This window comes from Orbicella franksi, chromosome 10 (genome assembly GCF_964199315.1).
Source record: "Orbicella franksi chromosome 10, jaOrbFran1.1, whole genome shotgun sequence".
NCBI classification, from domain to species: domain Eukaryota; kingdom Metazoa; phylum Cnidaria; class Anthozoa; order Scleractinia; family Merulinidae; genus Orbicella; species Orbicella franksi.
In genome coordinates this window covers 16,207,082-16,219,779 of record NC_138154.1, presented here as the reverse complement: position 1 = coordinate 16,219,779, position 12,698 = coordinate 16,207,082, and the positions used below count along the sequence as shown (strand labels likewise).

General features: G+C 39.6%; 3 protein-coding genes and 1 pseudogene across 3 annotated transcripts in view; 2 read left to right on the top strand and 2 right to left on the bottom strand.

Moving 5' to 3' along the window:
- The first annotated feature begins 131 nt into the window (after positions 1-131).
- Positions 132-1,202, top strand: LOC145500119 (beta-1 adrenergic receptor-like). The gene has a single exon (XM_081479606.1). It carries the CDS (start codon positions 132-134, stop codon positions 1,200-1,202), a length of 1,071 nt encoding a protein of 356 aa, XP_081335732.1.
- Positions 1,203-4,524: 3,322 nt separating this feature from the next.
- LOC145500390 (uncharacterized) lies at positions 4,525-6,638 on the top strand. Its single transcript, XM_081479909.1, has one exon. It carries the CDS (start codon positions 4,686-4,688, stop codon positions 5,685-5,687), a length of 1,002 nt encoding a protein of 333 aa, XP_081336035.1. The 5' UTR covers positions 4,525-4,685; the 3' UTR covers positions 5,688-6,638.
- Positions 6,639-7,126: 488 nt separating this feature from the next.
- Positions 7,127-8,060, bottom strand: LOC145500404 (uncharacterized; annotated as a pseudogene).
- A 1,649-nt stretch (positions 8,061-9,709) lies between these two features.
- The window catches only part of LOC145500337 (bone morphogenetic protein 1-like), a 27,759-nt gene continuing 24,770 nt past the window's right edge, over positions 9,710-12,698 (bottom strand). The window contains exons 16-18 of the mRNA XM_081479849.1: positions 12,466-12,698; positions 11,438-11,595; positions 9,710-10,865 (exon numbers count right to left, since the gene is read on the bottom strand). The exon at positions 12,466-12,698 is cut by the window's right edge and continues 17 nt beyond it. Of these exons, the coding sequence (XP_081335975.1) occupies positions 10,816-10,865; positions 11,438-11,595; positions 12,466-12,698 (441 nt within the window). The 3' untranslated portion in view covers positions 9,710-10,815. The remainder of the gene's footprint in view (positions 10,866-11,437; positions 11,596-12,465) is intronic.

Sequence of the window (12,698 nt, the reverse complement as noted above, 5' to 3'; positions counted from 1 at the left end):
ACTCTCGTCCGAGACCATAAGAAAAACTCCTAATTTCCGTTGGGCTTTAAGCTCTTTGAATAGGATTGCTACCATTATTCGCGGAACAACACGAGCAAGCGAAACCGTCTGAGTTTTAAAATCCAGAAAACATGGATTACACGACAATCAACCCCACATCAGTCAGGTGTGGTCTACCTTTGCAAATTCCCGGGGGACTTTCTCCCGAGCTTCGCGCTGTATTCATGTTCAGAATCGCCGTCAATGCTATAACCTGTCCTGTCGTCGTTTTGCTAAACATCTTGGTAATGGTGGCAGTGAAAACTAAACGTCAACTTCGAACCAAATCTAACGTATCACTCGCCTGTTTAGCCACAACTGACCTTGTTGTCGGACTTGTTGTTCAACCTTTGCAAATCACTCGTGATAGCTTTATGCTTAAACATGAGACTGGCATAATTTGCAGCTGGGTAGACACGATAACAGTAGCTATTAACTTAAGGTGTATCATAGCGTCGCTCAATAATTTAGTTGTGTTGAGTGCAGAGCGTTTTCTTGCTATAAAACGCTCTTTCGCATACGAGAGCCTTGTTACTGAAGTCCGTATCATGGTAGCTTCTTGTCTGGCGTGGGCTGTCGCGATCCTCCTTCCAATGGAAGACTTCTTGCCAGCAAACAAACGAATTGTCACAAAATTTGTAGTCCTCTTTATGCAGTTTATCTCTCTTGTATTAGTCGTTTATTTTAACGTTTCTGTATACAGGGAGGTCCGCCGCAACGAAAAACAAATTATAGCTAATCAAGTTTCCTTAGAAAAGAAGAGGAAGTTACTCAAGAATAAGAAAGCTTTTTACTGCACAATTATTGTAGTGCTCACAATTTTCCTGTGTTATTTCCCGGCAAATATCAGTATTCTCGTTATGACATCCTTTATTGGAGATAGCATCGCTATTGATGTAAAACATATCATGGTTTATTTTCTTACTTTATTGCCCGTACTGAACTCGTTATTTAATCCACTGATTTACGCTGTTAGAATAAGATATTTCCGCGTAGCTTTCATTCAGTTGTTGACAAGGAAAACTATTGCACGAGCAGAGCAGCTTGAAAGGAATATTTTTGGACCAAAACAACTTGGAGTTGTAGCTACTGCTGAACAAGGAGAAAGGAGAGTTAACCGAGGAGTTGAAGTGCTACAAGGAAATGAGACATTGAACCGATAATGGCAACTTATGGAGATACAGTAGGAAGAGAAATATGAAGAACCTTGTCAGTAAAGTAGAGTGCACGGCTTTGCTCGGAGAAAATCATCGTAGACTTTTCAAATTCTTGTTTTAAATCTCTCTTGTGGAGCATAAGCTTGCAATGCGTCAAACGCAGAAAAAGGAAAACAGTACGAAGCATATACCAGCAGATAAACCTTGTAAGAATGAGATGCGGATGAACTTGGTGGATGTCAAAATTAAATGAATGTTTACTGAAATCGTGTACACAAGAATAAATCGTAACGACGGGGGAAAATGATAAAACTTATACGTAAACTTGTAATAATGGATCTAAAAATTTCTGAAAGTTTGAGGTCAAAAAAATTAAGTCGCGAGTTGTGGTATAAAGTATAATTTAGAGCAAGACCGAAGACGAGAAAAGAGGGTGTCGTTAAATTTTAAACACGTTAATTTTGATCTCAGTAGTATTTTCAACCTATCTGGTGATTGTTTGGTAATTTTCACAAGCTTACCGGTTGCAATCAAGTGGAGCCAGGCAGAGATTTCAAGATTTAAAGCGGCCGGATAAAGCATTTTAACAAATAACGAAGCCTCGACTGTGCTCTGTTCTGTTGTAAAGCACGCAGGAAGCGGTAGAGCACGAACGAAGTGTGGGGGAAAACACGAGACGCAGTCGAGTGTTTTTCCCTACTTCTTGAGTGCTCTACCGCTTCCTGCGTGAAAGTCTCCGTTTTCATCACAGTTTTCGGGCGTTTCAGTGTTCAAACGAAAATGCATTAGTGTGGTCAGGCCTTAAATCGTTAACAAAATGTGAAACAACAGCTTATTTTCTTTTCTAACAAATACTCACAAATTCTTTAACGGTAAACACGAGGGGTCAGGTTTTACCACGTAATTTTCAGCAAGGAAAAGAAAACTTTTCATTATCAAAAACTTAAGGCTTCAGTATTGACTCAGAAGAAATGTTTCCGTGCGTAAACTATAGCGCAGTCATGTACATCAACCAATTTACTCCAAATTGTCGTTGGAATTGAGTTCTTTGAACAGGATTGCTAGCATACGATTTACTCGTCGAGAGCGTCTTCGTTAAATTGGTGGGTTTTAGCTGTATTTCCACTTACGTGGAATTCAGGTTTTAGATACGAACAATGGTTCCAGTTAAAGTTAACACTTACGACCAACTTCAAAATGTGAAACAAAAGATTACTTACCGCCATCCCGATGTAAATTCTAGACGATAAAATAGTAACGACGATAAGTTACCGACTGCTAATTTCCGTTTGGCTTAAGCTCTTTGCATAGGATTGCTACCATATACTCAATAAAAGCATCTTTGTTAAATCACTGGGTTTCAGCTGTACATTCAAGTGGAATTCCGGTTTTATTTGGAGGCCAGGAGTAGTCCAAGGTAAAGTTGATACTTACAACCAGCTTCAAAATGTGAGACAATAGATTACTTACCGCCATGCAGATGCAAATTCTAGACGATAACATAATCGTAAATTGCATTTAGTTAAAGCACAAACAAATCAGAAGTCAAACTGTCCACGCTTCTCGACCGCTTCATATTCGCGGAACAACCTGGACCAAAGGAAAATGGTCAAGTTAATTCTAAAAACGTGAATTACACCGCAATCAACACCAGATGACTCAGTTATAGTTCGGACCCATACAACTATCCAAAAGCCCTTTTCACACTTAGTTTTTCTCATTCAGATTACAGTGTAATCCAACGTGGATGCGGGACAATTTCGGGCTAAAACTATAAAATAGACCGAAATTACCTTCCATACATGCTAGATTTTATAGTAATGCAGTGTTAACCGTAAAAGAAAGGCTACTGGGATTTGGCGAATTTAGTGCTGAAAGTAGCGCTGCGATAGACTAGCATCCCGTCTGGGGGAGGGGGGGGGGGAGGGTAGGAATACTACTAGTCGATTCATGCTACGGCACGAGGCTCGAACACAAGTTTAACCTAACTTTACCCTAGGTTAATTTTTAGTGCGCAAAATAATGCAAGTCACGACTCTACTCTCCGACTTTGCTGTCATTACGTTCTTTATTATATAACCGACGAAATTACTTCATTGTGATCGGCTGAGAGCAGGCCAATTTATCGTTCATTTTTTAAAATTTGCACTGCAGTGCAAATTAACGTGCGCGCTTTCTTGATTTTCCCAGTTCGAGCAGTTAAGGATTTACACGACTCGTGATTTTTGAAAAAAGGCTCGTGGAATTTTGAGAGAATTTTCAAATATCTTTCATAGTGTAAAACCTTTGTTGCACTCGTCTTCACACGGTTTCCTATACTTACTAAAAAGAGAAGCCTTAACAATCGACCTTCTTTCTTTCGGTTGGTTGGGTGTTGTTGTTGTTGTTGTTGTTGTTGTCTACTGCAGTCAGCCCAGAAACAATTAACGAACCGTCAATACTCGGAATCGCAATTTGACAATAAATTAGTTGATGCTTACAATATTTGAGATTTTCTCGTGAAGACCGAACGTTCGGGGTTAACAAGTTGTTTATTGTATGGCTTTTTGCTTTGTTTTTGCAATCCCGTAATCGGCCCGTGGACATTACGGAAGAATAATGCCCCAGAATTAGCCAGTCTGAGCGCGCGGTATATCGGCTACAAATTAATATGTGGTATTATACTCTCGCAGTGAATGATGATTGATATGAGGTTATCTTTGCGTAATATTGATTTGCTCTTTTCAAAAAAAAAAAAATAGAATAACGAATAACCAAAGCCTCTTTAACTGAAAATAATGATTCTGAAAGAAAATTTTCAAAAAGATCTTTTCTCCGGACTTCGTTCCCACAGCAGAATGGTTATTTAAAAACTATTTACTAACACAGTAACAATCTTGACAGATTAAGCTGTTGAGTACTGAAGCTTTGATGAGCATGACAAATAAAACACCACATCGAACACATGGCGGACCTAATGCGAGAGCAAGTAGATCTGACGTAACAGAACGTAAACGAGGCTCCTGTCTTGTCCAGACTCTGATCAATCGGAAGTACAAAATACACATCTCGCCTTTTCTTGTGAACACTTACAAAAATACAATAGGAACTGCTTAAGCTGAGGGTGTAGGTAAATGGCAGAAATATAGCAGTTCAGGTAAATGACCTTATACGAATTTTGTAATGGCCTCAAGACACAAATAACCCCGCATAAGGCGACTACACCCGCCGTACAAACGGCAATTGCTAATGCAATGACAGGATGATTTCTATTCGCTCAAATTTACCCCGATCTAAATTGACGAACGGCAAACGTCTAACTTCAAACTGCGGTTAGACGTTTGCAGTAAGGTCTCTAATAGAGACCTTACGCAACAGGACGGTTCGATGTGGACGGCGACCTCAGATCGCGCGAGGACTGGGCTGAGCACGCGAGCAATGATGTTGCCGTCCTAAACGTAAACAAACCTTACGCAACACAACACGACATGGAGACGACTTGAAGCTAAAATGGCTACATTTAGGGAAGCAAGAGAAGCACTTTTACTCGCTAATGACCTGAATTTGATTGATGACGAAGAACTACTGTTGCTTTACGATGTGAACACTTCGAAGAACCTCGAAATCCCGTACTGGAAATACGACAAATTTGATCTTGACAGTCTTTCCGACGACGAGTGCAAAAGCGAATTTCGCTTTTTGAAACATGACATATACGCTTTAGTCGATGTGTTTAATCTTCCGGACAAAATCACTTGCCCAAATCGTTTTCCCGTGTACAGCGATGAAGCACTGTGTATGCTTTTACGTCGATTTGCGTATCCGTGTAGATACGAAGACCTTGTACCGCGTTTCGGAAGACCTGTTCTCCAGTTGAGCATGGTGGTGGGAGAAGCGATGGATTTGCTTCATGTGCAGTTTGGACGTTTACTCTCACGTCTGAACCAACCGTGGCTGTCTCAAGCACAACTGGCTCAATTCTCTGAAGCAATCTACCGGAAAGGAGCGGCCCTTGACAACTGTTGGGGATTTATAGATGGGACGGTTCGACCAGTCTGTAGGCCTGGCGAAAATCAAAGAGTACTTTACAATGGGCACAAAAAAGTCCACGCAATAAAGTTTCAGAGTGTTGTTGCGCCCAATGGACTTATCGCAAACCTTTTTGGTCCCGTCGAGGGAAGAAGACACGACAGTGGGATGTTGGCGATGTCTGGCCTTCTGAGAGTCCACCTTCAGGGACCATTTAAAGGCAATGCCTTAACACCGCAGCAGCAACAATATAATTTGTCCATGAGTAAAGTAAGAACAGCTGTGGAGTGGGTATTTGGAGACATTTTGCAATACTTTACTTTTTTAGATTTTAAAAGGGATCTCAAAGTTGGACTCAGTGCCGTAGGCAAAATGTATATTATTTGTGCCTTATTAAGAAATGCCCACTCATGTCTTTATGGGTCAAATACTTCCTCGTTCTTTGGTGTCGAACCGCCTTCATTACAGGGTTACTTTATTTAAGATATTATTTTTAATCAATCAGTACCTGGGGACTCCCATATGAAATTGATTGGAATGCTTGTCATCTCACTTGCATGTACAGTAGGGTGCAAGTCTTGGATGTTGTCTCAATTGGTGATAAACCACAAATATTTTCAGCTATTTTTTAGGATTGCAAACAAAGATCAAATTAAGTTCAAGCAACATCCGGATTTGTCTTCTTTAAGGGCATGGTTTATTACAGACAAGCAGCCTTATTCCTTTCATATGGGAGTTACCCAGGAGAGTTACCCCCTGGTCATCAGTAAAAAAGAAAGTCTGTATACGAGCCTAGTGGCCCATCAGGCCGGAGCTGATCTCGGTTTCTGTAGCATGAAGGGACTAGGAGTATTTCTACTCCCCCCTGGATGGGATGCTAGTCCATCGCAGGGTTACCCCCAAGCAGTAAATTCGCCGATACCCATTTATACACCTGGGTGGAGAGAGGCTCTACGAGAGTAAAGTATCTTGCCCAAGAACACAACACAGTGCCCCAGCCAGGGCTTCAACCCGGACTGCCCAATCTGGAGTCCAGCACACTAACCATTAGGCCACTGCGCCTCCCACCCTGGCCATTAGTTAAACTTAATACATGTCAGTTTGAAGAATTTTTAAGCCATGCTGATTGTAGGCTTTACAAAATGAAGCATCCATTCTATTTGTTTTGAGGAAGTTTATGGACTGGGGGCACAACTGAGTTATGTCAAAAACTTAAATGTTCTCAGGTTTTCCTGTAATTTAATTGCAAAACATTGGTGTTTCATTTTCTTTGCTGTCAGATTTGTGGGTTTAGTCTTTTCAAGAAATAACAAATGTAACAAACTGGAATTTCAAATCGTTTACCAGGCATTTCTTTTCTTATTTCATTGTTTGAGGAAAAGTTGTACAAGGTTGCTGCTGTGGGAGTTAAGTTTTTGCACCCCCCCCCCCCCTCCCCCTTCTGATAATGTTCATATGAAATAATGGCATAATTAATTGCAGAGTGTTCTTAGAACCATAGTTGATTATGAAATGGCTTTGCTGTTTCGTTAAATGCTGCGATGTAACAGTGAAATGAGCATCAAAAAAGTTTGATATTCAACTTGTCTTAAATTTCAGTGTGGCAAGACTATGGTTTGCCAGATCGAGAGTACCCCAGACACTCAGCCCCTTCCCCTGTACGTAGAGAAGGTTTTTCTGAACCTAAATTCTTACTTAAAGGGTATTTAATTCCCTTAGTTTTTTTTAACTTTTCCCCTATTGGAAAAGTTTAATTGACAACATGATGAAGGTTTTTATAAGGAAATATATATTTTATTGTATAAATATGTGTTAAATAATGATCACAATGTTCAGAAGCCTTTTATGTGTATGAATGGCTAAAAATTATGAAGGTGAACTTGTTCTTAAAGAATATTTGAAGTGTCAAGAAAACACCAGTCTAATGTCTAAATCCGTAAAAAAAATTGTTACAATAGAGGATGAAGACACATTCAAAGCATTGTACAATATTACTTTTTAAACCTTCAAATTATTAATATTAATTAAATAACTGATTCACATTTCAACAGACATTCATGTTTGTGGTTCAATCAAATCATAAAACAATTGCATGATATGAACCAATAAAAATGTGTACCCAAAACAAACCTTATCCATGTCTTAAATTATACACTTATTTATTAATTTTTTCAATAAGTGTCATGAGAAGTTGATTTTGAAGCTGCTGCTGCTGCTGTTGTAATTGCATTTGCTGCTGCTGCTGTTGTTGCTGTTGCTGTAGTTGTTGTTGCATGAACTGAAACATCTGTAGTTGTGCAGATTGTTCATCTTTCTTAACTTCCAGTTCTCCTTTCCTCAGGTCAAATTCCTTTTCAGCCTTTTCTCTCAAGTACACAAGGGTTTCCGACCCTGATGCTCTCTTTCCGGGTGTTACTTCACCGTCCTCAGCCTTTCTTTTCTTGGTCTCTCCAAGTTTCTCCATGGAACGCTTCCTCATCTCTTCTGCTTTTTTTCTGTCATTTTCTTTATTTTTCTCACCCTGTTCTGAATTCTCACAAGCCTCCCTGTCGCTCTCCTCAAATCTCTCAATAATCTGGTCAAGCAGCTTGTCCGTTTCTGACATCTCAGGTGAAATTCCACTCGCACTTTCCTCTTCTGCCATTCTCTTCTTAAATTTCTTGGCCAACAGGACATACCTGTCTCTCACAGCTCTTTTGTGTCCAAGTCGATTTCCAAATGCTTCAGTGGCATTCAACCTTTCTGTGATATCTTCCCATATCTTTCCTCTCTCCCTTGTTGAAGCTTGTACTGGTAAGGTTCGGACACAACTATTTCTTGCAATAGAAGTAGATCGCATTCTGTTTTCCACTCCATCTTTCTGTTCTAGGTTATGAAGAAACAAACATGTTGAAATTCTTGGTTTTTAATTTTTTAAAATGAAGATAAGAGGTTGATTACTTCACATGCAACAGTCTTTGTGATCAGAATTTCTTTTACAAAAGGCACACTGCATTATTTTTGAAGAGGATTGAAGTACAGTATGTTGGCCTTATAATTCCGGACACTCTTTGCAATAACCACAATATCTTACCTCAACAGAGCACTAACAGAGTTATAGCAAGGGGGGTCCTGGGGTGCCCATGACCCCCTTTTGTGAGATATTTTTTTCAGTAAACAACAAACAAACCTTTTTATCCAGGTGGCGAAAAGTGCGAATCCGAAGAATCAACATGCCATAAATTTTTTCTAGTGCTAGGTAGTTATATACTCCATTTTCAGGAGTGAACATCTGCAGTGGACTATGTAAGTACCCTGGGCGTGACATAGTGTGACCCCAAATCCTAGCATTACGCCCCTGATTAACGAGCGGAAATTTACTCACAATGTAGCTTTCACTGCTGGTAAGTAAGTCATGAAGTTTTATCGCCTAAACCTGCTTGGTTTCTTAGTAATTACGGAAAAAGTTGGCCAAATTCGGTGCCCTAATATTTCTGACGATCGATTCGCTTCGAGATAAATACTCCCTTTTTCTTGGAATTATTCTTTTCGATCATTGCAAAATACGTCTAATAAAGTCAAATGAAAAAAGATTCACTTAAAAAGTTACCTATTTTCCGAAGCTTAAAGCATTTTCTTTCGATTTTAGCGAAGAAGTCATCAGTGTAATTCGACGTGCGATACGAATCACATTAGAAAACTTTTACATAACTCGACAAAAACTTGAATCTTTCTGTCTAAACGGAGCCCAACTCAGCCACGAAACGAAATAATGAAAGCAGACTAATCAACAAGTCTTCGACACGTATCGTTCAGATTTCTTTTTATCTTTACTACGAAATACAGTATCGTAAGAGTGGAAGTGTCCGTAAATAGGGCAACATACTGTACAAATGTAATTTATATTTCAAAGTTGGTTTACAACAAATAAAAATATATCCCGCACTTACACTGCTGAAAACAACTCTCAAAGGCAGAAAAAGATTAGTTTACACCAGAATTGTAATTCGGACGATAAAGATGAAACAGAAACTGCCATAAAACTGTAAAATTACAGAGAAATAACTTAGAAAGAAGGAGAATTAAATTTTCACAAATAAGCCAGTCTGAGCGCTTCGTCATGCGTTTACAAGTAGGCTTCATTTTCGTTTTAAAAAAAGTTATTTCCATATATACAAAGGCTGGTAACTAAAAAGGTAGACTGTTTCTATCGTTCAATCCAAAAAATTAAGGTTAAGATGAAAATAAATGGATAAAAATACTCACGTTTTCCTCAGAACTTCAAACTCCTTGTTTTCACGTCGTGAACGATGATAAACCGGAAATGGCGTCAAATAGCTTACGAAGCAAGCAGTCACGCACGTCACACAATGAAATTTTGCCGTCCTCTCCTTGAGCCGTCCTGTTGCGTAAGGTCTCTAATATTTCTCCAATACGGACCTCACGCTTGTTCAATAACACATATTTTAAAACGGCTAATACAAAGCTGCACGAGAAAACCGCAAATTACCGAAATTGTACTGAGCGGTACAATTTATTTTGGTCAAAAACCTTACAGTGGATTTTTCAGTTAGTGTCAATCAAAGTAGTTCATGCGCATTATCGTAACACAGTCCCTTTCACACAGCATTGCAATGAGTCATCAGATTGCAAAAGAGGGATATATTTATATTAAAATACGCCTGATAAATATTTATTTTGTTCCTTATATTCGCACACCCTAGAAAACTACACTATAGTTATACAACTTACTGACAGGAAAAACAACTGTTACAGAATCTCTTTGTAAACTGGAGGAGCAAAGGGATCCACTCGATCTACTAAATAATACACTTTTCCTGCGTCCGAACCTAACATTACAGTTGGTTGAACAAGATCTATAGACCGATCTAAAGTGTTAACCTCCTCGCTGCCACCCAATTCAGACCACGTGATGTTTCATTTGAGAGGTTGCAGTTTTTCAATTTGCGACACACAACTGATTACATGGGAGTATGTACAAACAGAACAATTGTAACATCCCAAATAAATCATCTCAGGATCTGAATTGGGTGGCAACACGTTAGCCGAATCCGTCTATTGGAGAAAGGCCAAGGTAAACAACAAACGTCATATGATCAGTGTCGCATTTCTCCTTGTCATGTAAAAGCATTTCTTGTAATTCTGTTAGGTAGGATTTGTCTCTTGCGTGATCAAGTCCTGTATTCTCTAAAAGTGTCGATCGTTATTCCATGAAGAGAACTTATAAGTTGATCGCTGCTGATGTTAAATGGTGATATTTAATACAACAGTCTGTTTGATATATATTTATATATTTCACGGGAACCGAAACAACATTCTAACAATATTTTTACAGGTTAGAATGATATAATACAATAACTGAACTGGCTGTGCTACTCCCATCGGTCCGTAGCTACTGACTATTGGTCCAGTAATGGAAATTCTAACTCAGTGGTCCATGAAAGCAACTTGCTACACATTTCTATGGTCGATCGGCCCAATAACCCACTCGGTACTTTGAAGGGAACCTTGACAAACAATTCTTGTATTCTCTCAATACTCTGCATGGTTTGTTGAAGCCTCTGAACCAGAAGTGTGTGTTTTATTGTTCAAATAGACTATGGGCTACGTCTTATTCGTTATCTGCCCTGGAGATGTGATACCCTTCAACTGATAGGCGACCTGTAGAGAAAAACAAGGTTGAGAGAGTTAATCCCATCCCCTGTGTAGGCCATATTCCTGAGGTTATCCCCCTCAAGGCTACATGGTTTGACACTTCAACAAAGTTTTATTATCATTATTATTAAGGTATTTCTGAATCACTCCTGGTATCAGAAATCCCAGTGCGGCTGGAATTTATATTGATTGACTGACTGACTGACTGACTGAATAACTGACTGATTGATTGACTGACTGACCGACTGACTGATTGATTGATTGATTGATTGATTGCTTGATTGACAGCCTATATGGGAGATTATCTCTCTTACTCTTTATCATCTCTTGGTTGCAGTGACATTGACTATTTCAGTGGGTTCTGGTGGGGGGAGTAGGGCTGGGTGGAATTAACCTTGTCCAGTTACTCTGGTGGTGGGGAGGGGGGTAGAGATGGGAGGATTATTTGTTTCATCATTGGCCCTGAAAAGCTTCATTGGGGAGTGGTCAATTAAGATATTTATTTATTTATTTATTTGTCTATTTATTCATTTATCGAAAGGGAAATTAACGGAGAATTCATATGAAGCTCCACTTACTTGCTCTTGCTTTGCAGATGTACTTAAAGAGTGTATTACAAGGATAATCGTTCCATTTTCCATCTGATTTCAGCACAGCGCAGTCCTCGTCTTTCTTCCTGTACGTGCCTCCATTGTTAGGGTCGCCTCTTGCCCAGTTCTTATAATTTTGAGGAGTTCTAAGAGAAAATTCTAACTTTCAGTATGCAGCTTTCTCGAGAAAGATTGTTTTCCAGAATTATAAAAGCTAACGCGACAATGTCAGAAAGTGTGCAGTGATCTGATCACATTCCGAGTGCCCGATGGCGGGTTCTGTAGACTTCCTTTCTACATAGTCGCCTACGCTTTTACCATTCCCGAGACAGCTAGTGAGGAGAACAAGATTTCAGTATTATACATTCGAAATTTTGTTTGACATTGACTCTACGAAAACGTTAAAACAACGTTTATAATTACTTATACAAAGACGTTTCGACCGAACAACTTCGGTCTTCGTCGGTTTAAAAAAGCCTACTGAAATTACTGGCTATCTAACGGTTCACAGTTCTGCGCGTGCTACGCGAGCGACTTGTAGTTTAAAACATGATTTGTTACATTGATAATCGTGAGTAGTGATAAGTTAATAAAGATGGTGAATTTTAAGCTCGGTAATGAAATGTGAAGGTGAATTAATCAACATGACACGAGCGTGGGACAAAGAAAAATTCTGAGTTTCCGACAGGAATCGAACCCATGACCTCCCGAACACCGGGCGGGCGCTCTATCCACTGAGCTACGAGAACTCATGGAGAGCAAGGTCATTTAACTGAGTTCATATATGACAGGTGTCCTGCATACTGCTAGGATCAACGCTATCGAGGTCATCGTGAGTAGTGATAAGTTAATAAAGATGGTGAATTTTAAGCTCGGTAATGAAATGTGAAGGTGAATTAATCGATTCCTGTCGGGGACTCAGAATTTTTCTTTGTCCCACGCTCGTGTCACGTTGATTAATTCACCTGGGAACTGGGAACTGGCTATTAAATACTCCAAGAAATACAGCACAATACCTGTCACTCCAGGCCCATTTGCCTTCATTTTCCAAATCATTGAACCCAATCCACATGAATGACTCTGCCAGTAGGTGCTTGGTAACAAACTCCTGTTCTGTGGCGCTGGTGATACTCAACAGATCCGAGTCAGAGTTCAAGCAGTCATCTCTTGCCAAGTACCACGTGCGCATATTCGTTCTCACGAGGTAGCAATACACTTTGTCGGTGTCTTCCATCACATGAGACACCCA